Here is a 14,079-nt window from a genome sequence, read left to right as displayed (position 1 = left end):
TCCCCAGCACCACCAGAAAGGGTGGGGACACTGGTTCTGGCTGCCCAAGCCCAGCCCCAGCTCCCCATGGGCATCTGGGCCACCAGCACAGGCTGTGCCCAGCAGGACAGGAACCAGATTTCCCCACTGTCCTAGAGAGAGTCCACCACTGCCCACGCACCAGCCTTTGATGTCTGCCTCATCTGCGGGAGGTTGATCAAAGCCCAAGCCCCTCCCAGCTCCCGCCCCTATGGAAGCCAGATCAATAAATCAATCCTGGCTCAGCTGCTGACTGCACAGCTCTTTGCTCCTGGGCAGGCTTGGTTGGGAGATCCTGGGGAGGCACAGGGTCCTGGCATCCAGCCCTGCCTGCTTCGGGGGCTCAGCTCATGGCTAATGCCACATTGGGCTAGTGACACATCACCCATGCCAGCCCAGGCTCTTGGCAGCCCCTGGCAGCCAGAACTGCCTTCTGCTTGGGTCTGAGCAGCACCCAGTGATGGGTCCTTGTCCTCCCCCGGCCAGGGCACCAGTGCCCAACGCTGCCTGCACAGGACTGGGCTTTAGGGCTTCTGCCAGACAGGGCTTGCATGCACCAGTGCAAGCGGCAGCATGTGTGCCCTCCTCTGGGCACAAGGAATGTGTGCTGGCTGAGCTGGGGGATGCTCAGGGCAGCAGCCTGCCTGCAGGGAGCCAGCTGCAGTGAGAGCAGCTCTGGCCTAACAGCTCCAGCGAGTGACCAGCCATGCCGTACCGGGACAGCTGGAGGCTGGCCAGGGTTGGGATGGGGCTGTGAGCACAGCCTGCCTGCCTGCTGCTCCAGGCGCTAGTGCTTTCCAGAACTGGCTGAGCTGGATTTCCTCGGGTTGGACGGATTAAACTGATCCCGGCCAGACGCCAGTGGCAGGCTGCTTGCCACGTGCCCATGGTCCGAGCCTGCCTGGAGCGTCTGGTGCTCTGATGGGGATCAGCCAGCATCTGGCTTGGAAAGGAACACATGGAACACTGGAAGCACTCCTGGGGACCCTGCTGAGCCCCTGGTGTTGTCTGTCCCTCCCCAAGCCCTTGGACGTCCCCCTATGCTGCGCTTCCCTTGCAGAAAGTTGAGCAGCCGCAGCCCCACCGCTGTGTTGAGGGGTGGGTGAGGAAGAGCGGCAGATGCTGCTGCTGAGCCCTGCTGCCAAGGTGGCCGAGGCCAGGGGGGCCGGCAGGAGACGCTCACCTCGGGGTGGTTCATCCCAGGTGTCTGGCAGGAGCAGCCAGAGAGCCAGGGCTGCCTCAGCCGAGCTGGGATGTCTCCTCCAGAGCCAGCCCATCACCCTGGCCTCCAGCCCTCAGCTGAACCCGCGCGCCTGCTCCCACAAAGGCACTCCCTGGGGATGTAGCCCGGCTGTACCCGCAGCCGGGAGCTGCCAGCCCCCGCACCGCTGCCCCACCGGCCCCTGCAGGGCCAGGGGGTCCTGGCAGGGCGGGCGGCTGCCGCTCCCGGCTGGCTCGGCGGTCCCGCAGCGGTGTGCGGTGGGGCACGTGTGGGAGGAAGGGCTGGCAGCGGTGGCTGGGAGATAAGCTCCCCTCTCATCCTCATCGCCTGTGACGAGAGGGAGATTTATGGCCCCGAGCTGCGATTTGTGCGCGGCTCCAGCACACGGTATTGATCACTCCCGGTTTCTCTTGCCGCTCCCTCACCTCCCAGCCCCTGCTGCCTGGCTGCCTGGTGAGGTGGGCAAGCCAGCCCTGCCTGTTAACTCTTCCAAACCTGTGAGCCCCCGTGTCCAGGCACACCTCAGTGCTGCAGCAGCCAGGGCAACAAGGAGCACCCCCAGCCCAGGCTGGCTGGGATGCCAGGGCCCATCTCTTGGGAGGATGGCAGGATTTTCCCAGCCAGGGCTCAGCACAGGGCAGGCAGGGGTAATTTGGCTGGGTTGGCAATGGGGAGCATCTGTTGGCAAGGAGAGGGACCAAGCCCGGGGGGGAGGAGAGGGGGGAGGACTGGAGAAGCCAAGGGGACAGGGATGGCAGGCAGTGATAAGGGGACAGCACGGAGGGGATGGGGCATGGTGCCAGGGATTAGTGCTGAGTGTACAGGGAGGGCAGGTGGTGACAAAGGGACGGTGCCCAGGGACAAACAGGGTGTGGTAGCCACGGGCGGTGCCCAGGGCACACAGACATCGGTGTGCACCGAGCAGTCCCAGGGCCAGCTGAGGGGCTGATGCTGAGGAGGTGGAAATGGGGGGCAGCCGAGGGGGGAAAGGGGTGGGACTGCAGGTGGCTCTGCAGCAGCAGCAGGAAACGATGTGTGAAATGAAGAGTTCCTGCCCAGTGCCCAGAGGGAGCGTGCAGCATACTGAGCAGGGCTGGGGCTGGGGAGGGGGCTGCAGGGGAGTACATGGCCGAGGGGTCCCCAGCACTGCCTGGGTACCCTGACTAGGGGGGTGGCTTTGCAGCACAGGGCTGTGCCCCTCCTGCAGGGGAGGCGGGAGAGGGGACTTGGCGTGGGAGCAGTGGGTGGCTGCTGTGGGGGGCATGGCCCTGCTAGATCAAGCCCTTACTGGCCCCCCTCTGAGACTCCCCGTCCCCGTGTACCCACCACCCCCTCCCCACTTGCTGGTTTCCCGCTGCTCCACGGAGATAATTAAATCCGCTATTTCGGCTGGTTCCGCATCCCCTGCCAGGCGGATCCGCAATCAGCCTTGAGAGGACCTGGGGCTCCCCCACCTGCACAGCCCCTCCTGCCCTCCCCGCACCAGGGCACCTTGCGTGGCCCTGCCGCTTCTGCCTGCCTCAGCTCCCTGCCTGCGGGCATGATCTGCCTGCCTGCACCCCTGGGGGTAGTCCTGGGTGTTCATGGGTGGGGGCAATACGCTCCTCTCCTGTGTTGGTCACATCTCCTCTGCCAGCTCCAGTGTTGTAGCCCCATGCCAGCTCCTCTGGTGGGGTCAGCCCCGTCCCCAAAGCCAGCCTGGCTGCAGAGGGGCCTGTCCAGGGGGTGGCACAGACGCCAAGCACTGACAGAAACAGCTCCCCACTGGCTGCCCCACACCTCCAGCTCCCCATCCATCCCTGGTTCCGACATTATCGTCTTCCTGCTGCACCCGGGGAAGCTTTAAATAATTCACAGAGGTGAGCTCGAGCACAGATGCTCCCGCAGGCAGCTGGGTGTGAGCAGGCAGGCAGTGGCTGGGCGGCAGAGATAGCGGTGCCATCCCCGCTGGCTGCCCAGGGTCTGCTGGCACCTGACAGCCGGGAAGGAAGGGCCTGGGCTTGGCATTCACAGAGGAAAAGCACTGGGAGCATCATCCTGAGACAGCTCAGCAGAGGTGGCAGGTGAGCAGGGTACCTGGGGAGCCCCACACCATGCTGCCCCCCATGCCCAGCCCTGTGCTGTGCCCCCAGCCCGGCCAGCTCTCCCCCCACCCTCCCTGCTGCCCCCGATCTCCTGTGCAGAATCACAGACCGATTCCTGAGAAAGTCTGTTGTTACACTGGCAGCTCTGGCTATAAATTCTGATCAATAATTTAAGGAGGTAAATCCATTAATAGAACACCAAAATACCCCCTCACATCTGAAGCACAGAGGTGGGAGTGAAGGAAGGTGAGGGTGCCTGGGTGACCTGCACTGGTCCCACCAAAAGCTCTGGCGCTACCAGTACCAGCACGGTGGGGAAGGTGGCAAGCTTTGCTGTGACTAATCCCCTGCTGTGCCAGGAGAGGGGAGGGCAGCATCAGTCAGAAAGCAGGGTTATTGATGGACTCCAAGGCTGCTATTACCTGCCAGCCCTGCTATTACACACACCATCACTCAGTGCGTGGCTGCGGCCACCACGCCAGCCCCTCGGCAGCATCTCAGACTGCACTGGCCAGGAAAACCCCTAGAAACAGATATAATTACACAGATCGTGCTCACCAGGGGTGTTTCAGCTGCAGCCCCGTTACCTGTGCTGCTGGCTACGCATTGCATTGATGCTGTTCAGTGCTGCCTGGGTCACCCTCCAAGTCCCGTGTCCCCAGCCCCACAGTGAGCCAGCACCAAGCAAACCCCGTAACACATCCCTGCTTGACCTCAGTGCTTTCTCCATCCTCCACAGCCAGCCCGGCCCCGTGCAGCCTGCCTCAGCTGTGGGCAGGAGGCAGCCCCTGCCAGCCAGGGTGGGGGAGCTGGCCTTCCCCACCCGCAGGTGATGTTCTCAGAAGCCGCCGCGTTGTGATGGTGAGAGCCCACCGCAGCCCGGCTCATTTCAGGAGGATTAGTCTGTGATCCCCCACTGCTCAGCCCCAGGGAGGGCAGCTCCGGGAAGCGGGGAAGGTGAATTTAAGGGAGATTAACCCTGGTCCCCAGCGGGATGGGAAATGGAGGTACATCTGCTCAGCCAAATGGAAGGAACAGCTGCCCCATGGGGGAGCAGATAAAAATAAGCTGACATTTACCTGCCAGCCCTGAGCAGAGTGGGTAGAGGGCACCGTGACCAGGCTGTGTCCACTGAGGGATACAGGCATCCATTTGAGTGCCAGGTACTCACCAGCCACTGTCCTGCTTAGGCTGTAGGGACAGCATGTGGCATGCAGCTGTGTGGCTGTGTGCCTGCAGGGCAGTGTCCCTGCACTGGTGACAGGGAGTCCCACCGAGGCAGGGTTACGTGCAGGGCACATGCAGGCATCGATGCTAGAGCGATGGGGCAGGGAGGTGTGTGGGCCAGGGTTGTGGTGTGCTCAGGGCTGCCTGCGCATGGATGTGGGCAGCAGGGTGGCAGGCAGCAAGGTGGGCAGCTGTGGCATGGGAAGGAGGGTAAGCTCGGGGCAGGGCTGGTGCCTGAGCCTGGAGCCTGCTGGAGTACTCATTCCTCCTAGGGTTATGGTAGTGAAGAGAATAGGCAGGGCTGGAATCCCCAGCAGAGGTGCCCTGGGAGATGCCGAAGGAAGGTGAAGGAAATCCACATGGGCACCCTTCCCTGCAACCAGCAGAAAGAGGCTTCTTCACCCGTCTGAAGCCCTGCAGCCTGGGCTGGCAGCACTCTCTGCCCTGCTCAGGAGCCAGGGAATGCCACAGTGGCTGCTCCCACCTCTCCATCTGCCTGCAGCAGCCCCTGTCTTCCCAAGCACCACAGAGGAGAGCTGAGTATCCTTCTACGACGGCGTTAACGTTTCCCATCAGTGCTGGCAGCTCCTCCTTAGGATGGCACTTGCCTGTTCGCAACCATCTCCGAGCAGCACAGGCCAGCTGCCCCTCAGTCACAGAGGTCAGGACACCTCCTCCAGCATTGCTGGCTTTGCATCCCACCACCAAGCAGACATTGACCTTGCCATGTGACCAGCAGCTCAGGGTGCCTGTCCCAGCCAAGGCACATCAGCCTGGCCTGCAGCTGGTCACCCAGGTCCCCAGGATGGCAACAGCCCTGTGAGCTGCTGGCACTTTTGCCCCTGGGGCACAGCAGCACCCAGCACTTGCCTGGCCTGGAGCACCCAGCCCAGCCCCAGTGAGCCCCAGACCAAGCCCTCACCACCAAGAAGCCAGCGCATGGCTGCAGGTGGGAAGGGTTAACAGCTGTGAGAGCAGAGCCTCCCCTTCCTCCCCCTGATCTGTGTTTTACAGGCCGAGCTATTACTAGGAAATGTTCCCATCAGCACCATTGATCCCCTTGTTTACAGCCCCGTAATCCTCAGCTGTTGACTCAGGAGCAAAGAAGCAGGAGGGGGGAGGTGGGCAAAGAAGCAGGAGGGAGGAGGTGGTTCCCTCTTGGGCATTGCCTCTGCCCTGCCTGCAACCCTGCGCAATGCCTGCCTGGCTCTGATGCAGCGGGCTAACATGTGCCCAAGCCCTGCGGCATCTGGCTGGGCACCGGGCTCTCCACAGCTTGTGGGGAGACCATGGAGGGTGGCACAGTGGCAGGAGCTCAGCTGTGGTAAAGGCCATGGCCCCGTATGAGATGGCCCACGCCGGCGGCTGTGGGTCCCCCTTCGCCAGCAACACCCGCCTGGTGGGTGGCTGTGTCTCCCACCAGCTGCCCCACACCTGGCCGCAGGGCCCTGCGTGGCAGCCCTGCTTTGTTCTCATTTGTGTGATGAGTGGAGCCATCACGCTAAATCAGGGACCCTCCCAGCTCACAGCTCTGCATCTGCCAAGCCAGGACAGCCCAGCATGGCAGCGGGTGCCAGCTCGGTGCCCCAGGCTGCCCACCAGCCAGAAGCACAGCAGGGCTGGGGTGCCAGCTTCCCGTGTGGGGTGCTGGCCTCACACAGCCCTGTCTGGTTCTGCCCCTGTGTGCCAGCTCTCCCCATCCCAGCAGGGCTCAGGTGGCTCCCTGGACCTGTGCAATGGGACTGTGGCTCTCTCTCGCCCTTGACCGAGCTGGGATTGTGCAAACAAACCTGTGCTAAGCATCTGAGGCAAGGGCGTTTGCATGGCATCCATCACTGGGACTTTCATAAGCTTTTGTAGCTCTTCCAGCTCCGATAACACTACAGTTAGGTCACCTCCCTGTGCTGGTGCCTGCAGGCAAATCCCAGTGCTGGCTGGGAGGGCAGGATTGTGCCTCCCTCTGCTGTCTTATGCTACTGCCTGGATGCAGCCCATCCCCTGGTCCCTGCTCTGCTAAAATGGAATATGCCTTGCTCCCTTCCAAAGCCCTCCAGGCAGGGATTTACCTTCCTTCCCTCCACAAGCCCTTGGGAACCTGGCTCTCCCCCAGAGTCCACGGGAGGGTAGGGAGCCAGGCTTCCCAGTCAGGCTGGAGCAAGGCTGCAGATCACAGCCTGCCACTGCTGGGGCTGATCCAGGCTGACTGAGTTCCAGGGCTGGGGTCCCCAGCCCGCCTTTTCCCGGCACCTCTTAGCTTAGTTTCACAGCACAAGTCCTGCTGGAGCATCCCCAGCCCAGCTCAGCACATCCTTGCTGTGCACAGGGCTCCGCCCCAGCCCCAACAAACCCCATGTCACACCAGGCAGCCTAACAGCCTGCAAAAACTGGCCCTTGGCAGCTTTCCGCTTCCCTGATCCCCAGTCACCAGGGGCTAGGATCCCCTTGCCAGTACCCCAGCAGTGTCCTGGGCTGTGGGTGCCAGCACAGGGACCATGTACAGCCCTCCCTGCCTCCCGGGATGTCCTGCCACTGGGCACTTACTGTCTGGAAGTCACTGCCATTGCAATCCTCATCGATGAACGTGCAGTGGACAAGCATCTCGCCCAGGTCCAGCTGGTGGCCCACGCGCCCATAAAACTCCTCCAGGTCAAAGGGGTGGCTCTTTTCTTCCTTGGTCATGGCCAGCGTCCCCAGGAGGGCCTCCAGCCTGCTCCTCTCTGCTCCCTCTGGCACCAAGGGCTGGCCAGCCCCATCCAGGAGACCCAGCATCTCCCCTGCCCAGTACAGGTCATGGCCAGACACCCGCGAGAAGCGGGCAGGGTTGAGGTTGCAGAGAGTCACGGCAGGGAAGGTCTTGTTGCGCTCCGTCTCCTCCTCCAGTTGGGTGTTGTGAGGGTACTGGAAGTACAAGCCCATGCATTTGGCATAGGCATGGATGAGGAGGGCCAGCGAGCCCAGGAAGGCCAGCAGCCACAGCAGGTTACGGGCAGTGTAGCGCTGGTGCCGGAAGATGTGCTGGATGCCGTGGAGGGTGGAGCGGCCAGCAAACTCCTCCAGGCTGCATGGGTGCTGCTGCGGGACCGGGGCATCACATGCTGGGTGCCTGGCAGGGCAGCCCCCCACGGGAAGGGATGCTGAGGGCTGGGGGGGACTCCAGGGGCATGGGGGGGGCCTCCCGGCTTCTTCTGGCCACATGCTGCTGCCCGGTTCTGCCTCTCCAGCTGAGCCCAAGGCGCTGGGGGCGGTTTGAGGAGCAGATGACCAGGCAGTGACGGGTGGGTGGGTTGGGCTGTGCGGCAGCCGGCGTGTGCCAGTGCCGGGTGGGACCAGCACGGCATGGTGCTGCCCACACCCTGCCCAAGCGGGAAGCTCTCTGAGTGCCCAGACCACAGACGTACTTAGCGATTGCCGCATCCTGCAGGAATTGGAGCCAGAGGCTGAAACATCCTGGAAAGCTTGGGGCACTCTCACCGCTTGTCCCCTGGGGGTGCGGGCAATTAGCTAGAGTCCTGCTCGCTTCCACCATCTCTGTGCACTTAGCGTGGGCTCCCCAGGGAGGGAGGGGTAGGCAAATCCTCACATCCCCCTGCCAGGACATGTAGGAGCTGCCCAGGCAGGGCTGCATGGCCTGGGCTCCGAAGGTGTGAGTGGGCAGGCATGACTCAGGGGCAACAGTTCTTTGGCCACAGGAACGTGGGGGGACCCCAAACCCTGCACCAGCCTTGCAGAAGCACAGTTCTGAGACATTGGGCTGGCCAAGGATTTGAGGTGCCAAGTGTCACTCTTGTCACAGCTCCTGCACCCTTGGACCCAAGCACCTCCTTTGAGCTCCCCAAAAGCTGCGAGGGGTCAGGCTCCCGTGAGCACAGGGCAAAGGTGGGAGGTGGCAGGCCACTAGCAGGGCAGTGACACAGACCCCAGGGGAGTGCTGGGTGCTGGTACCACCCCGCATGCCACCATGGGGATGCTGCCAGGCTCTCCAGCATGGTGTCTTAAGGCCAGGAGCTCTGGTGCGGTGCTGGGTCTGCTGCAGCTCAGCATCCCTTGTCCTTGAGGTGCACAGGAAGAGGCAAAATCTTTTACGAGGCCAGCAATATAGCTGAGGAAAACAGTTGCTTGTGAGCACTGAGAAGCACCTGTGTGCCCAAAAGCTTGTCTCCCTTTCTGAACCATCTCAGTCTAGTAAAAGATACTGCTGTTCCCTACCAGGCTTGCCACACACACCCCCACCTGGGTAGATCGCACAGCGCTGTTTTGCTGGCAGTGGGAGCAAAGGAGCTGCGGAGCAGAGCTGCGTCCATGGGGCTGGACGAGACAGGTCAGGATGGGGGTGGTTGCCCAAGCTGGGAGGAGGGACTGCATTCCCCCATGCTGTTCCCGACACTGGGCACAGGAACCTCCTGGGAGGGCAGATGGGTTAATCAGAGGCAAGGATGCCTGGGCACAGGGAGGAGGTAGTGTCTAGGCTCTGTGAGGCTGGAAGAAAGCAAGAGGGCTGGGCTCTCTCCTGTGGATGCTTGGACCTGGCCAGGCGCCCAGCAGGGCCCCAGAGTAGAGCAAAAGGCACCACAAGGCCCCGGTGCCGGCAATGCTGGCCCTGCCCAGCTGCGCTCCCCTGGCCTGTGCTCCCCAGCACAGCTCTAAATCCATTAGCTTTGCATAATTAGATTTTTCTCAATTACCAGATTATGATAATTAACAGCTCATTTGTAGGAGGCAGTGCCTAATCCCGGCATCGCCTTGGCTTGGCTCCAGCCTGGCTCACAAGGCTGCCGGCGCTGGGACAGCAGGCAGCACAGCAAACACCGGCACACGGAGCGCTGCCAGGGGCCGGGCGGCCTCAGGGATGCTCCCAGGAACCCCCAAAAGCTCTCCACCACCGGTGACCTAGACCTCCCCTGCACTGCCTGGCCAACACAGCCTGCCTGGAGTGGTCAGTCCCCAAAAACAGGAGGCATGAGAGCCCATGCAGGGACAGCATCTGCTGGCAAGGGGAGTCAGCAGGGTTTCAGAAGTGGCTCAGGCATCCACGTGGCTCTGGAGATGCAGAAAACATCCTGCAATGTCTCCTCCTGCAATCAGCCACCAAAGGAAACCATGAGAGAGGTTAGGGTCGTGGGCTGGGCTGGTGTGGCTGCAGTCATTAAGAGGTTTGTTAATGAACTTTCCTAGTCAATAATGTTGCTGAGGAAGGACAGGAGAGGAGGGTATCGGGAGGCAGCCACTGGTAAGGTACCAATCTTCATCACAGGAAGGCAGGGCAGCCCAGGCAATCACTGCCCATCAACAGAGCTTCATTCCTAGTAAAAGGACAGAACAAATATTAAGAGAAAAGTGCTTCTGAGGACCTCAAGAGCAAGGGAACAGGGAGCAATAAAGATGTGCTCAGAGCTCACACAGAATAAATCTGCCCTGTCCAATTTGATTGCCTCTTTGGGGTAAAATTGCTAAATATATTGATGGAAAGGAGACAAGAAGTGTGATATATCAGGCTTTTACTGAATCATTTGATATAGCATCTCAGGGAATTAATTCCAGTTGGTAGGGACAGACTTCCCCCACCCGGGCTGGGTGCAGCTGAGGAAGCGAGGGTGGTGCTGGGGCACAAGGAGGAGCATGGTGGCATCCTGTGACATGGGTGTACACAGCACCAGCAGGGGCAGCCCCTCTTCTCCCATTCCAGGTGAATGTGCCACAGCCCCCGCTCTGTGACCTGGTTCCCAGGGTGGCTGTGCTGGGAGCACCAGGGTTGCATCCAGACAAGCTGGATGCAGCCCTATGGGGCAGTGCCCATAGAGAGCCCAGTGCCCCCACTCCATCTGTTCAGGCCCACCACCTCTGTGTGCTCAGGGCCATCCTGCAGCTTCAGGGCTCTCCTGCTCCTGCCGTGGGCTCTGCCTTCAGAGCTCTGGCTGGGAAGCGGCACTGAGGGTGAGCAGCTGTCATGCCCAGCTAGGCACGACTGGCTGGGATGTCTCAAGCCATTCCCGTCCATCTCCTTTGCACAGCATTTGTGATCTTCTGCCATGAGTGCCTCCAGGCGGGGGATCTGGTCCTGCCTCTCTGCCCAGCATGGGCTGCAATTTCGGCTCATACAGGCAATAAATCAGGCTGCTTGCCCGGAGGTGGCCGTACGGCTCCTGCTGCTTCAGCTTGAATTTCCCAGTCTCAAATTACCCCGGGCTCCCTGAGAGCTGGCTGATTTTGTGTCGCTTGTCCGAACTTCCCTAGCTCCATTTCTGTCACCAGATTTTGACAAAGGCCCTCGAGTGTCCCTGTGCCCAGGAGCAGCATCTCCCAGCGCCCGGTGCCCCGGGCAGCCCTGCCTGGGAGCAGAGCTGTGCCAGCCCATGTGTTCGGAGCTGGACAAGCCTCAGCCAGGCAGCTTCATTCAACCGCAATGGCATTTGCTCCTTGCCTGGATCAGCGCAGGGTCAGAGGTCCCAGGCCAAATACTGACATATTTTTCTCAGCAGGGGAGCTGCCCAGAGTGGGGGTTTTTTTCCCCTGGAAACCACCTGGAGCACAAGGTTTCTCCTTGAGAACAGTTTCTCCCGACAGGGTTCCTTTGATGCTCACACTGGGAGCACCACATGCAGCAGTTACATTCCTGGCTGGAGCCGCCTTTCCCTTCACCAAGGAGTCCTTCTTGCTGTCCCCTTCAGCTTTGACAGCACCTTCCCCTGTCCCAGCAGTGCCAAGGACCTGGGGGCTGGAGGCGATGGCAGGCTCTCTCATGGAATTAGCCCTGCCATGGGGCAGAAAGCGAGGGAGTCTTTCTGTCAACAGCGTCCACAAAGTGATGGGGTCCCCAGAGCCACGAGATGCCAGGGGAAGCTGATGGAGAAGGGGCTCATGAAGGTATAGCTCACCCCAACACCTGGCCAGCCAAGCTGCTCCATAAGAAAGGCACTAAATACGTGTGAGACCATTCAGATGTCCCAAGTGGGTGTGATGAGCAAAGCACCAGTGGTTTGGGGACCACGCAGAGAGAAAAAGACCTATGTTTTTGTGGCATCATCAGATTCCCCCATGGCCCTCACTTTTGGGGTGATAGAGGAAGCTATGAAGTGAGGCACATCCGCAGTGGTCCCAGCAGCAGCCTCTCCTTCCCGCTATCTCCTCTCCCACTGCAGCCTGGCTTCTTCCCGCACCAGCCTCTTTCCAGCTCCTCACACTGGTGCTAATCCGCTAATCTGTGCAAAGCAACTATTTTCTGCCTCGCACAGCAGCTGGTTTGAGATCTGCATCCCTCCTCCCCTGAAAGCCAGCTCTCTTATCAGCAGCAGGTATCAGGTGAGCCAGGCACCATCTACTTCAGATAAACCCATGTTTTATTTTGCCCTATTTCCATTTATCTCCCAGCCCATAATTATCCCTCATCTCACAATGTATTATGCTGCCTTGCGTGCTGAGGAGCAGAGGGGATGCGTGCTTTGCTGGGCAGCCCTGGACCACAGTCTCCTGCTGGCAGGGTCTGAGGAGCTAGCTGGTGGGGCAATGTTCAGGGACAAATCCTGCCTGGCATGCTGGCTGCGAGGCCATCCCTCCTGTCTCCGCACCCAGGCCGCATTCCCTTTAATCTTGCACAGCAGCAGAGATGGATTTTCTCCCTGTGAGCCAGATGTGTTGCACAGAGCATAAACACCCATGACAGTTGTTGTGCTCCTCGGTGCGAAGGCATCAGATGTCTGCATTAAAACAAAGCTCTCCACTTAATTACTCAGGCTGATAATTCAGCGGTGGAGGCGGCTCTGGCTGAGAGCAGAGGGCTGGATCACAGCTGGGACTGGAGAGCCTTGGAGTGCACATTAATCCCGGCTCTCGCAGCCCTGATTAACGGTGCTGGAAACCTGCCCACTCTGCTCATTCCCTGGGGAAGGGTCTGTCTCAGCACTCACTTGCTGTCCTGCCAGAGGGGGCCCAGGCTGGTGCCCAAAGGGCTCTGCTGACCCCTCACTGAGCCAAGACCCTCTTCCCAGCATATTTGGAGTGGGATGATTCAGGACATGGGGGACCATTGCTTGGAGGGTGCTGTGCTACCCTGGGAACACCCATCCACTGCATCTGGAGCCCAAGGGAGCTATGCACACAACAAGGAGGGTAGGGTCCCAAGTCACCCTGTGCAGGGACCACAGGGACCCTGTGTCCTGACCACGGCTAGCAGGAGTGGGAGCCCCATGGCCAGGCACAGAGCAGGACCAGGCAGACCACTGAAGACTTTCTTCTTGGGGCACAAGGTGCCTGCTCCTGCCAACCTGCATTTCTCCTTCCGCAGACCAGCAAACATCTCCTGCAAATTCATCTTGCTCCCCTCAGTCAGCACTTGGGTCCAGGAAAGGGGAGCCCCTCACTCAGCTGTTGGGGCAGGTGTATGCCCTTGGCCCATGAACACCTGCCCTGCTCTGCCAGTCTCTCTGGGATGGGATGCTCATGCAGGGCTACTCCCTTGGACTCATGTCCCCTGCCCTCTCCCTCCAGCCTGGTCTTCCAGGTCAGCTCCTACCCCCTTGCCTCTCCCCATCCCTCCATGACCCCCATTGCCTGGGTATCCCTCGATCTAGGGCATCCCTCTCCCAGCAGAGCCCCCATCCCCAGGCATCCTGCAGGCTGGCACTGCGACAGATCCATCCGCCTGTGGGGTCCTGTCTGTCCAGGGAGACTGATTTCCTCCAGCACTGCTGCTGCCCTCTTATCTCGCCTCCCCAAGCTGCACACTTCGCTCCATGGCCCAGGCGAGCGGGAGTGATAGACCCCATCCTGCCCGGGCTGAGAGCTGGGCACGCAGGGCAGCTGGGCCTGATGCAGGCAGGCAGCTGTGGCCAGCACCTTCCCTGTGGGGCCCCAAGGGTTAAGTTGTCATGTATTCAGGGCCATGCGCTGGCCAGGAATTACACTTTTATCGGCACGCGGTGCTGCTGCCGCTTGAATTGGGACTGGGAACTCTATTTCCGAGCTCACCCAAATTATTCTCGAAGAGATAAAGCGCGGTGCAGAGCAGCGCCGGCGCTTCATTAACATTCCCCAGCCCATTCAGCTTTAAACGAAGATTGCCTGCCTCAGAAAATGATAAAATTGAACATGTGAAGCAGGGCATTATGTTCCATCAGCCGATATTATTTCCCACGCAGGGGCCGAGTGGAGACACAAACAGCTATTTATGCAATGCCTGGCCAAGCCAGGGTGGCTTGGGAGGGGGGAAGCAGCTGGGGGACACACACAGGGTGGTTGGCAAGTGCCCCCCTCCTGTCCCTGGGCGGGCATGGACCTGCCTGTACACTGCTGGGGCCACTATGCCCTCCTTGGAGCTCCCAGGTTTGTGCCCAGGGTGCAGGACCGATCTGGGGACCACAGATCTGCTCTGTGTTATATGGTGAGCGAAGGGGCGAAGGGGTGCGTGGGTCCCCTGGGGTGGCACCGGCTGTGCCCTGCAGGGCTGGGGCACCTCCATCTGCTGCCTTGCCCCGGGGATGCGTGTCCTCTGCTAGGGCTGAGCAAATGGGGTGTTGGCTCCATGTGCAGGATGGG

General features: G+C 60.6%; 1 protein-coding gene across 1 annotated transcript in view; it reads right to left on the bottom strand.

Moving 5' to 3' along the window:
* The window catches only part of ASIC4 (acid sensing ion channel subunit family member 4), a 65,245-nt gene extending 57,494 nt beyond the window's left edge, over positions 1-7,751 (bottom strand). The window contains exon 1 of the mRNA XM_037398726.1: positions 7,093-7,751. Coding sequence (XP_037254623.1) covers positions 7,093-7,746 — 654 coding nt within the window. The 5' untranslated portion in view covers positions 7,747-7,751. The remainder of the gene's footprint in view (positions 1-7,092) is intronic.
* Between the last annotated feature and the right edge of the window lie 6,328 nt (positions 7,752-14,079).

Source organism: Falco rusticolus, chromosome 8, assembly GCF_015220075.1.
Source record: "Falco rusticolus isolate bFalRus1 chromosome 8, bFalRus1.pri, whole genome shotgun sequence".
Lineage (NCBI taxonomy): Eukaryota > Metazoa > Chordata > Aves > Falconiformes > Falconidae > Falco > Falco rusticolus.
The sequence above is the reverse complement of the archived record's forward strand: the minus strand, read 5'-3'. Positions and strand labels throughout refer to the sequence as shown.